Source organism: Carcharhinus amblyrhynchos, chromosome 11 (assembly GCF_965287045.1).
Source record: "Carcharhinus amblyrhynchos chromosome 11, sCarAmb.v2.hapA, whole genome shotgun sequence".
Classification (NCBI taxonomy): Eukaryota; Metazoa; Chordata; class Chondrichthyes; order Carcharhiniformes; family Carcharhinidae; genus Carcharhinus; species Carcharhinus amblyrhynchos.
Window position 1 is genome coordinate 68,526,064 of NC_137334.1, and position 13,178 is coordinate 68,539,241.

General features: G+C 42.1%; 1 protein-coding gene across 1 annotated transcript in view; it reads left to right on the forward strand.

Moving 5' to 3' along the window:
• thsd7ba (thrombospondin, type I, domain containing 7Ba) overlaps window positions 1-13,178 on the forward strand; it is a 769,281-nt gene that overhangs the window by 331,376 nt on the left and 424,727 nt on the right. The window contains exon 7 of the mRNA XM_080198282.1: window positions 3,303-3,506. Within this exon, the coding sequence (XP_080054408.1) occupies window positions 3,303-3,506 (204 nt within the window). The remainder of the gene's footprint in view (window positions 1-3,302; window positions 3,507-13,178) is intronic.

Consider the following 13,178-nt stretch of genomic DNA (forward strand, 5'->3'; position numbering starts at 1 on the left):
GCAGACAGTAGGAGTTGCAGAGTGAATGGAAGTTACACCGGTGTATCAGTGCAGTCTGTTTTTATGCTGTGATTTTCCTTAGTGCAAGTTCAGATGAAACAGCAGCTGTCAAGTTGTCATATCAACACCTTTACTAAAAGTGACAGCTGAATTCAACAATACACGTCACTTTCCAAATTCAGAACTCCATAGTGAACTCTGTACATTTGGGAGAATTAAATATTGACATTTTTTTAAGGAGAACAGCTTATTTATGCACCTGAATGTACAATACATTTTTATGACATATCATAAACCCAAGGTGAAGGGTCAAATTCCAAAAGTTGAAAGAAGTTAAATGAAAAAGACAAAATGAACGGTAGGAATTTGATGGAAAAATGGAGACTGAGATTCAGTTAAGCCATTGGGATCTTTCTTTTCCTTTATTCAGTTGTGGGTTGTGAGCATTGCTGGCGAGGCCAACATTTATTTTCCATCTCTAACAGCTCTTGAGAAGTTGATGGTGAGGCACTGCAATGCAAATGACTGGAGCAGCACAATAACTGCTGCTTCGCAGTGCTAGGGGGCTGGGTTCAATTCCTGACTTGTGTCACTGTCTGTGTGGAGTTTGCATGTTCTCCCCATGTCTGCGTGTGTTTCCTCCAGATGTTTTAGTTTCCTCCCACAGTTTGAAAGATGTGCAGTTAGGTGCATTGACCTGAACAGGTGCTGGAATGTGGCGACTAGGGGAATTTCACAGTAACTTCATTGCAGTGTTCACGTAAGCCTTACTTGTGACTAATAAATAAACTTTAATTTACAATGCAGTTAGAGGTTCAGGATTTTAACCCAGTAACAGAGCGAGCCTTCGAGTGAGCGGTCAGTCTGGGTTTATTCTTTTACAACTTTTTCATAGCTGAGTGCTTGCTTGGCCATGTCAGAGGGCAATTGAGTGTTTATTTTAATTGTGCAGACAGGCACCCTGCTCTGCTGTAATTATAGAAATCTAGTTGGTCATAGAAACCTAGTGACATGATAAAGAGAAGTATTTAAAGTGTCATTTACCTGCATGTACTCAGAGCAGTAGAACCTGTGTGCTGTGTGACTCACAGATTTCCAAGGTAGTTCGGAGTGTGAAGTTTGCTTCTTTCTATTTTTTTTCTTTTATCCTGACTGAGCACTTACTGCTCACCACGGGTGCTATGTTCATATTAATTCTTTGGACAGATGGCCAACTGGGAGAAAAAGAACATCAGCAACAATCACAGCTATCAAGGTGAGCAGCACATCGGCCTGTTAGAAAACAGCAGGTGAGGAGAGCTGTTTGTAGAAAGCCTTACCCAGACAACAGGGTCTCTAGGTTAAGGGTTAATTTCCTGGAGATCTCCCAGGAACTCTGCTTCAGGAGCTGATTGCTGATCTAGGCAAGACTTACATTCTGCTGGCTCATTGGCCTGTGCTTCGCCATTGGCTGCAAATGTAATAATCACTCTTAAAATATTTAGCTGGGGTTCTTTCAGGATGTTGAAGGTGAAATCATCTACATTACCCAATCTGCAGGAACTAGCTGCATCTGAGTAGTCACCCATGATGCAGAGAAAGACAGTACTCTATCTTTCCAATACACACAGCCAGAATGAAAGAAATCAGGGATATGGAACAGAATAAAAGCTTTCAGAACATCTTAAGACAAGCCTGGGCTTTTCTGAATAGTAAAGACTTCCTCCACTCTATCAATGTACAACTAGTGTATGTTCACCGTATAAGAATAATGCAAGTGTTTGTCTGTTGATGATTGTCATGACACCTTTATCTGGAACATCCATTCCCCTCCTCCGCTTTTTCCCCAATCCAGGAACATCAAAGAATGGCCACTAGAAGACAAGGGAGACTAGACACCCCCAGCTCCACTTCCCCTGCCACTACATATCTGATGACACCCCTCAATAATTCTACCATGTATAAAACATACTGATACAGTCAGTGCCAAAGCTCATCAGGAATATTGTGGAGAACATCACTGACATCTTGAGGTCGGGGTTTAGGTGTTTGATTGTTCTGGGTGCTCCTCACAACAAAATAGGCCATGTCATTGTACTTTGTAGCCTTCTGCACAACCTGACAATGCAAAAACAACTGAATTGGAGAATGGACAGTCATAAGAAGGGGCTTCATCAGATAAGGAAGAATGAGACAAAGATTAGAAAGAAGTAAGAAGGTGCACCACAATGCAATGCAACAAGAGAGGCTAGGGAAACTGAAATGAGAACAGAAAAAGCTGGAAATTCTCTGCAGGTCTGACAGCATCTGTGGAGGGAGAATGGAGCCAGCGTTTTGAGTCTGGATGACCCGTCATCAGTTTTTGTCAGCATCCGCAGTAATTTGCTTTTATCTTAGGCTAGGGAAACTGTTGGTCTGTTTACTTTTACCTGGCTCTTTAATTGCAGTTCATCATTGTGCTCCCTCCCTCCTCTTAATGATAATACTCCCTCTGCATTTAAAGTCCTTGATACTCTTTCACTACTTCTTTGATTCCATATTAAAGATCATTAGAGCCGTTCACCCAACCTTGACATTCAGGAGATGCAGACTTACCAGCTGCAGTGAAAACAAATTATGGACCAGAGTCCCAAATGTGACAGATGTTATGCTTTTAATTCAAAATGCAACGTTCTACTGAATTCTTTCTCAACCAAATAATCAACCCTTAATGCTTTTCTTAAAAGGATGTTTACCCAGTTATACTGCTCGTTTGTCATATTGCTTTCTTTGCCTTATTTTATCTCCATAAAATGGCATTGAATAATTCTGTTTGTGGCACATTTGTGTAATGTGCTTACTTGTTGCTAAAGTGTACAGATGATCCAAAATGTGGAGATATTGACGCTTCTGTAAATTAGCCAGAAGAATGTTTATTGCTGCACCAATGGACAAGGATTTGCAGCTGCCTGGCCACCATTATTGCAGCTACAATTTGTAGGTTTTGCAGCTCTTGTATCATCTGTTTTCATGTGTAAATATTTGACACTAACTCATTAATCAATCATTATTTGTTGCTGTCACTACCTCCATTGGTTTATTATGTCTTTAGTTGTTGTTTGTGATATATGTAACTGATGGCAAAATAAATGTATGCATTTTGCCATAATTTGAGAAGATTATGCTGTCATCATTTTTTCACTTTTTGCCATAAGAGTGTTGCTAAACCATGTAATCTAATCTGTTGCATTGCAGAACCAGTTTGGGTAAAGATAGTTTATTTCCATGTGTTATTCTAAATATTGTGTGCATGATTCACTGAAATACTGTCCGTTCCATTGTAGGTTTTAAAATGAGAAGACGCCATGTAATTAAGGAGCTAACTGGCAACGCTGGAAGATGTCCGCATCTTATCGAATCCATTCATTGTGAAGAACCAGTCTGCTATCATTGGCATCTGCTTGAAAGGAGCCTCTGTGTGGCAGAAAATAATCAAACATGTGGCCGAGGTACCTACAATCAAACAATTCTGTGCAAGAATAACCAAGGTTAGTAGAGTTCTGAGTCAGCTCAGATTGAAAATGTTGTAAGTTTTTAGGCTCTTATTTGATGCATCTGTTAACTTTCCATTTTTGGTCAATTATTCAGTCTCGGTTTGATTCCTACAGTCCATAAATTCAAATTTCACTTTCCTTTTTCCTTCAAAGTTTTTTGCTAAATCTTGTTTTTAATGTTTTCTGTCAATATGTATTTTATCAGATTATCTCTCTCGCTGTCTGTGCAATTTCCAACTTATCAGCCCACAAATGTAAAAAAGATCTCCTTACATAACATGTTTGAAAATATGGTGTTTTAATTATGAGGTTCATGAGATTATTAAATTTCCAAGCTGGGAAAGGAAACAATCAGATATAAACATCGGGAACCACGAATCATTTTGGAATGGTTCTGAAAGAAATTAATGTCTGCTTAAAAGGTGGCAATGCATACCTGACATTGAGGTTTCTTAGTTGTGTTCTATGCAGTCTAAGTTGCAAAAAGTAATTGTGTTTAGTCTATACTTCTTTTAGTCTGTTTATTACAGTAAACATCTGTGAAACAGTGAAAAATGTGAAATCTTGTCGTGTCGTCTCTTTAACTATTAACTGGACGCTTGAATTTGTTTTTAAAAATTATTGTCTCTACATAACAGACAAGTCAATCCATGATTTGTTACTTTGGTTAGGCGCAAGCCTTAAATTTCCTGCCCAATGTTAGTGAAAAAGTATCTGCATCAATTCTATTCAGTTGGGGTGGCACTGTGGTGAGCACTGCTGCCTCACAGCGCCAAGGACCAGGTTTGATTCTCCGCTTGGGTCACTGACTGTGCAGAGCCTGCACTCTCTTCCTGTGTCAGCATGAGTTTCCTCCGAGTGCTCCAGTTTCCTCCCACAGTCTGAAAGATGTGCTTGTTACTTATTACATTGACCATGCTAAATTCCTCCTCCATGTGCCTGAACAAGTGCCAAAGTGTGACAACTAAGGGAATTTCACAGTAACTTCACTGCAATGTTAATGTAAGCCTACTTGTGACACTAATAAATAAATTAAATCTTAACTCAATTAAGCCATGATCCAAAGCAACCTTGAATTTGAGCTCTGCCTTTTAAGTGGTTACAGGGGAAGCATTTGGCAAACAAGAGATTAACTTTAACTTCCTAGCTCACCCAATGTTTTTAGGAGATTTAAACTCTCAGTCATGGTGGGTAGAAATGGTCAATATTTCCATGTTGTTGTCTGCTTCCATTCAACTTGATTGAACCAAGGAGTCATATTGTTTAAATCTTTTCAATATATTCTCTGTATAGGTTGTGTTGGGGGCTTTAAAAAAGGAGGCCCATGAAATTCAAAGCATCCAGCCCTTAAAATGACCACTTTAATCTTTTTCCTGTCATTGTCAAGGATTGCATAAAGGGAATTGAAGTAGCAGACAAAAAATAAGGCAAAATTAAATCTCAATTAAATGTGGTTGGCACTGCTGCCTCACAGTTCCAGGGAACCTGGGTTCGATCCCCAGCTTGGCACATTGTCTGTGAGGAGTTTGTATGTTCTCCCCATGTTTGCAAATACTCCGGTTTCCTCCGACTTTTGAAAGATATGCAGGTTAGGTGCACTGACTATGCTAAATTCTCCCACAGTGTACCTGAACGGAGGCCAGAATGTAACAGTTAGGGGATTTTCACAATAATTTCATAGCAGTGTTAATGTAAGCCTACTTGTGTTAGTAATGAATAAACTTTAAAACTTTGAAAAAAGATGGAGTTCATGTTGCTAGTGGTGAAGCAGTGCAGCCCCCACCAATTCTTTGTCTGTTACTGATAAAGTTCATGTACAGGCGCATGTAGTAGATGTAAGGAAGTTTGCCCCCCTTAGCACTTCAAAACATCTCCCCACATGACAAACTGTGCACCACATTGACAAAGGTAGCAGGCAGATCTACAGATCAGATTGGATCTACTTGGAAATAGATGCAGGACAGTGCCAACTATTGATGCCTCAAGAAGGAAGCATCCAAATCCATGAGCCAGCTTGTTAATGTATTGCTAGAAAAAACAGCTTTCTTTACACTGGTATTGAAGGATTGCAGCATCAAACAATTGATCAGTTGGAGGAGAGGATTGGAAGCTATCAGAACTGATTCATCCAAAGTTGCTTTCTTTGACTGTTGATTACACATAAACTTGAGTCAGAAGACATTTAGGAGAAGCTGAGAATTGCAGTCAGAAGTTGTTTTGTCTAGTGTTTGTGTCCTAAGAAATACGCTGCAAACACAAATATTTTTTTAAAAAACGGTATCTATTTTTCTTGAAGGAACATTCTGGAACATAGCCAAAATGTTGCTGCTGGGGAAGGTTTATTCTCAAGCCGTTGCAATCTCTTCTTTGTGATGTTTTTTAATGGCGTGCTAAATTACCAGGGTTTGGAAATGTGGGAGTTGGGATTGAGTGGTCATGAGTTACCCACAGGATATTAGTAAAATCTACGACAGTGATATAGTGCCAACAGCAAGATAGATTGAATTTACAGCACAGGAATAGGCCATTTGAACTAACTGGTCTGTGTTGGCTTTTATTCTCCACATGAACCTCCTCCAATTTACTTCATTAAACCTCATCAGCACATTCTTAAATTCATTTCTCCCTCCTGTGATTAATGGCTTCTCCTTGAGTGCATTTTAACTATTCAACTACAGATTTTTGTTTTGCTCATGAACATGGAGCCCAGTTACTTTCTTCAGGTTTTAATGGCCTGAATCTTGCACTTATCATCTATACCTTTTTTCACTCGTTCATGGGATGTGAGTGTAGCTCTTTGGGCCAACATTTCTTGATGTGGCAATGCCAGTGTTGAACTGGGGTAAACACAGTCAGAAGTCTCACAACACCAGGTTAAAGTCCAACTCAAGTTGCACTTTAACCTAACATTTCTTGTCCAGCCCTGGGGGCAGTTAAGAGTCAACCACATTGCTGTGGCTTTGGTGTCATGTGTAGAACAGACCCCAGGTAATGGTGACAGATTTTCTTCCCTAAAGAGCATTAGTGAACCAGATGGGTTCTGGCGACAATCAACAATGGTTTTATGCCCATCATTAGACTCTTAATTCCAGATTCCTTTGAATTCAAATTTCATGATCTGTTGTGGGTGGCATTTGAACACAGGTCCCTAGATCATTACTTTGGTTCTCTGGATTATTAGTCCAGTGACAACACCACTATGCCATCACCTACGCATGATCTGCACACATCCAACATCCCCTCCTCACTGAACACCCTGCCATGCAACCAACACCACCCTCCCAACCATGAAAACTTCCTCTGGCACTGACACTGGCACTGCCCTGGCAGTGCTAGGGAAATGCCTGGGGCCTGTGCCCAGGAACGACCCTTTCCTCTTCTGAGACAAGCACTCACCTGAGCTCCTCTCGTGGTTTCTGCTCACTGGGTGCATGCTGTGAGAGACCTGTCCTGCTTGACTTCAACATGTCCTGACACTGCCATGAATGGACAATCTAATGGCGTGGCAATGTGGGGGGCAGAATTTCTGGCCTGTTAATTACATTTAAAGGTATTCTCATGGGGATCCCGCAATCAGCCGCAGTGGCCCCCTGATTGTGATTTCACACTGTTTATCTAATTAACTGGTAACCAGTGTGGAAAGCGCGGTGAGAAAGGCTCAGTGCTGCCGGAAAGGGCAGGAAGACAGTGAGCACCAAGAGGGGTGCGGATCCGGGTTGGTGCTCCCTGAAGGCTGACAGCTGCTGCAGAGCTGCAGTACTTTAAAAATGAAATGATTTCAATAAAATGCTGCAAATTGTGTCAATAATGCAAATTCAAGCACCTGACAACAGATCACATGGCACCCCATTGCTCAAACGTCTTATTTTACTTAACTCCGGATATTTTATTCTGCTCTGAATGGAGTTTGTCGCGAAAAGGTGGAGGCCACCTGGGCCAATTGGCCCTTCTGCCATCCATAAAAGTGGACAGGCCACATAAGGTTATCGACAATTAGCTTATTAATGGGTTTCATTCCCTGCCTGGGATCTGGAAGCTGACCGTAATGTCATGCACAAGCCCGATGATGTCAGAACACATGCCAGCATCTTCACGCGTGATTTCACGAGATTCTGGGTCAGGCGCGAACCCGCACCTTGGACTTAAAGTTCTGGCCAATGATCACTATCTCAGGCTAGCGTTTAACTCAACAATCTGCATTACAGGCCTCTCAAACGTTATGAGGTATACCTGAAATATTGCCGTGACATAAACACAGTTAAAAGTTCCAACTCATTTGCCACAGGGACAGCAAGTGGCATTAATGTATTGCATTATCCTGAATCCCTGCATCTTTTTAATTTTCTCACTCACTGTTGCCTGGGTGTGTGATTTTCTGGGAAGAACATATGAGAAAGCAGCAAACACCCATAACGGTCCCGGAATCCATAGCAGCAGTGAAAGCCCACGATTAAAATGACAGGCCAGTGACTTGAAGGCTCGAGCAGTGCTCAGAATTTACTGCCACAAAATATACATGTGGGAGGTTGAGAAACTTCAGCACGTCTCTGTTGTGCCACATGAGAATTTTCCAAATGTGAGTGAGCTGTCAGGTTTGGTACATTGGATTTAATGGAATACTCTAAATAATATTTCAGAATGAATGCTCAGTGACACCATAGCTCATTTCCAGGGAACCCTGTTTGTACAGCGTGGTACATTGCTTGCACTCAATGCATTATTTTAGAACAACACCATCACCTTCGTAAGTGATTTGAAAACTGTTTTTGTCCTTCCATGGAACCCCATCCCCACCTGTAAAGTGCTCCCCCTCTCCTCCCTATGGAACACCATGGACACAACATTCCCACTCCACTGAATAACCTACCACGCAACCAAATCCCCCACTGCACCCCACACCCCCACCCACCACGAAAACCTCCCCCTGGCACTGCTGCTGGCAGTGCTAGGGAATGCCTTGGGCCTGTGCCCAGGAGTGACCCTTTCTCCCCTGAGCCAAGCACTCACCTGAGCTCCTCTGGTGGGTTTTGTTTGCTAGGTGCATGCTGTGGGAGACCTATTCTGATTCATTTCAACGTGTCCTGACACTGAATGGACAATCTAATGGCAGGGGGGAGTTGGGGGGCGGGGGGGAGGGGGGGGGGTGCAGAATTTCCCACCTGTTAATTACATTTCAAGATATTCTCATGGGGATCCTGGCATTGAAAGTAAGGATTCCCATTCCCTTGTAGGTGGGGGGTTGGGGGGGAACACCTCATGGGCAGGGGCAATCACTACAGGAAATCCTGCTGGCGTAAATTGCGGATTGGGATTTTCCACTCCCGCTGCCAAGCTGCCCCCGAAAACAGGAGTGTAAAATCCCACTCCTAACCTTTTTAAAGTAGCTGAGAACCAATCACCCATTTCTTATATGACAAAATGAATAATTTCTTCTACACGCTATAGCAGAGTGAAATTATTGTAAGCGTACCAGATAGTGCTAACTTGCTTCTTATCACTTTTCGTTTACAAAGTCTCTGCATGTCATGCGAATAACTGATTTTTTTTATATTTATGCTGCTAAAAGTAATTAGATTAGCCATTGAAGCATTTCATTAATTTCCCATCTGAGACTGCATGTACTAAGGATAACACATGTTATCTGTGGGTTTTGGATTTTTGGTACATTAATTTCTAAGTACAGTTATTAATAATTACAAGTGACTAAGTATTAATATTTTCTCCTCTGTTACATTCAAAATTATCGCTAACTCTCACAGTGTTTATATACTTTTCAAACCCGACCCTGAATGGTAAAAGAAGCATGAAATTCCTAAGCCATGTAACCAAGGGTGGAATATAATTCCCTCCACAGAGGAGAGTTTGCAGGCGAGGGGGGCTTATTTAGTAGGGTGTGGACAAGCTCCACGTGCGTCTGGGGCGCAAAGGCCCTTGGTTTGTTTTCCCATTAAGTGAAGTAGGAAATGAATGCAGACTTAAAGACCACGTCCCACTGGTTTTGAACACCAGTGGTGGGTGGGCAAAGGCTTGTCACTTAGAAATTCCACTGTTTGTGATCCTCCTGGGGTGGGAGGGGTGCCCCATTCAAAGGCACTCATTGTATGATTTGGAAACATAATATTGGGAAGTAGGGGGACCCACTGAGAGCCAGCTCCCTGCCATTGCTGCGTCCACCAACAGATATAGGGGTAGATGGTCCCCCCATCACTCACTCACCTGTGGCCCAGATCTCTCAACTATTTTAAGTACATCTTCACACTCTTACTTTATTCCCTTTGGGAAATAATGGGGAGATGGTTGAAGGTTCCCAGGCTCTTTATCATTCATTGAATGGGTCATCAATACTCCTTCTGTGGCCAACTAGCACCTTGGCGTAGGACCTGAATCCAGAAGTAGGGAGGCTACCAATGCACCACAAAACCTTCTCTGTCCCCTCATGATCCTAGGCTTCTGGTGGATACATGGCTGGCACCACTCTTGAGGGCACTCCTGAGCAATGCATAACTGAGCTTCGAATTGGCTGGAAGATCTTGAGGGGCAGAAATGCAGCCCCTCAATAATGTCTGCCGCTCTCCAACTAAGTGCTAATCAGAGCCTTCCAAAATGTGCTGATGCCGGGCTCTCTCTGGCTGTCTCGCTAATGTGCCTAATTCCCAATGCCTGTATTAAATACTACTCCAAAGGATATTCCAAGATACAAATTAAAATGTAAGTATGACACAATCTCCAGTTATAATCTGCAGCCGTAAAGGCACTTTGCATGTCTACTTGGAAATGTTGGAAGCCTTACTATACCAGAATCGTAGGATGTAGAAAAGCTGCTTCCATATTAGTTTTGGCACAGCTGACATTAATGGTAGTATAAAGAGCGAATGTAAATGAATATCAGGGTGTTTGGTTTGTTGAACAGTGCAGCTGTCTTGCAATCTACTGTATCCAGCAGCAGCATCACTTCAGAGCACAGTAAAAAGCCTCACAACACCAGGTTAAAGTGCGCCAAGTTTATTTGGTATCATGAGCTTTCGGAGCGCTGCTCCTTCATCAGGTGAGTCCTGATCACTCACCTGATGAAGGGGCAGTGCTCCAAAAGCTCGAGATACCAAATAAACCTGTTGGACTTTAACCTGGTGTTGTGAGACTTCCTACTGTGCCCACCCAGGTCCAACGCCAGCATCTTCACGTAATCACTTTTAAGGGCAAAAGCTTTGCGATTTTTGCTTCTTAAGACTCCATCACAGATTCAATGTGAGGTTTAACTTTACTACATATTTTAATTGTGGATAAATCATACTCAGCTTGAAGTGGAACAGTGGGTTCCACAGGTGATCAACAGTTTCTTGAAACTGTACTTTCACAGTCAGAATGAAACTTGGAATTTTGGGCTCCTAACATTTGCATTAGAAACAGACATTAAAACAGACTTTAACTTTGTGTTATCAGTGTGCCTTTCTTGTTTTCCTGGGAGTAACTGAAATAATCAGTAACAGTGAGGTTAGGGAATCTTAATTATCAGTAAATATGCTAGTCCTTCTCCTATATCTGTTGGCAGAATATGTATAGCTGTCTTGATATCGAAAGAAGTAAAGCAGGAGTACAGAAATTTGTGGTGAAGTTACCAGATTTGTCACATCACAAGCATTCTATTAATTCTGATCACTTCAGAGTTGGTGCCAGCCTGAATTATTAGCCATGACTTTTTGCCTAGGTGTTGCAGGTAAAAAGAATTCACATTATCTTGAAAAATATGCCAAAAAGCACTGCACAACTGTGCCAAGAACATCTGTTTAAAAAAAGTACAGCTCCTGTCTGTAACTATAGCTTTTGTCACGTCTTATCAAGAGGAATAAAATATGACTCTGTGCTTGTCTTTTGAGAGACCGACTTCGGCTTTCGCCTCATTTTCAGAATCAGTAGCGGCAAACAAGTAAATCCAATTAAATGTTGACCATAGCAGTCAGTGACCTTTTAACTAACCATCATAATTAGAGTTGTGTGGAATGCCAAGATATAATTATAGAGGCACCTGCAGAACCATCTGTCAAAACGATTTGGTACCTGCAGTTGGAAAGATGTCTCTTGATGTTGTTTCGACTTGTTGCGGCCTATTGTCACCATTCCATTGTCAGATGCTATTTCCCTCAACCCCCCGCCCCACACTACCCAGACCCACCACCCCCCCTCCCCCCTCAGGAAATTTCTACTGCTGAGCCATAAATAATGTACAGGCAGTTGCAGATTCTTTATAAATGTCAACCAATACGTAGGCGCTGCACGATTCAGACCTCAGCCAGCAATGACATCTTACATATCATCTTGCTTTTAACGTGTCTTCAGCATCAAATCAAATGACAATCCATTTTACATACATAATAAAGCATAAGAGAATCTTTTCCTGGACACACATCACTAGAGATGCCGCAGAATTTTCAATATTTAAAATATCATATGTTGTCCACGCGAATTCAATTCTCTAAGTTTCAAATATTTAAGTGTTATAAATTGAATTGAAATATATAGCGCCATTAAATATTACGCCTACAAATAACAGCTGGGAATATTGAAGTCTGTGTTGAGGTAGTGATGCTTCAGAACGTCCGAATCATTCTTTTCTCTGCTAATTGTGCTCAGCTGCCAGCAGGACTGTAATTATTGTAATATTACTGCCATTTTTTTTCCCTGTGACAGCAACAAAGACTTAGGGCGGAGTTTTCCATTGCTTTGACTAAGTGTTAACTCAGGTGGGAAAAGTAGTGTGTAGATCAGTAGCGCCACTGCAGGCTTTTCCCGTCATATTTCTGACACTTGGTCCAAATTAAATCCTGGAGGCAGATCCCATGATGTTGCGCTGGTGGTAAGGGGCGGGAGGTGTGCTATGAATGATCCTGCCTTGCCGGCAACTTGGCCTTCAAGAGATTCGGGTACTCCTAACATCTGTGAATTAACCTTTTTTAAGGCCATCGCTCTGTTACTGTACTTTAAAAAAAATCATTCTTAGGACATGGGCGTTGCTGGCTGGTCAGCATTTATTGTCCATCCCTAGTTGCCCTTGGAGGGCAGTTGAGAGTCAACCAGTTGCTGTGGCTCTGGAGTCACATGTAAACCAGACCAAGTAAGGGCAGCAGATTTCTTTTGCTAAAGGACATTTGTGAACCAGATGGGTTTTTCTGACAATTGACAATGGTTTTATGGTCATCAGTAGATTCTTAATTGCAGATTTTTAAAAATTGAATTCAAATTCCATCATCTGCCATAGCAATTCGAATCCAGGTCCCCAGAATAGTAGCTAAGTCTCTGGATTAATAGTCAAGCGATAATGCCACTATGCCATCGTTTCCCATTGGTTGGGTCCCTCCACTACACAGACATCCTCCCCCTCCCAGAGTCCACCCTCCCCAAGGAGACCCAGGCACTCTTTCCCCCCCAATGAACCTCCCCTTGGAAGTCACCCTTTCCTGGCACTGCCCGCTGGCAGGAAGTGAGGGGGTGCTAACGTGTCAGGTCTACTGCCCCGGAAGAAGTTCAGATGTTGCCACATGTCAAGCTGATCGTACAACGGGCAGGGCAGGTGGGTGCTGAGGAAATACAAATATTGTTTGCTCAGGATACTCAGAAACATCTAGAACGGTTGAATACTCAATGTGGAAACAAAACAAATTGTTCACCCAA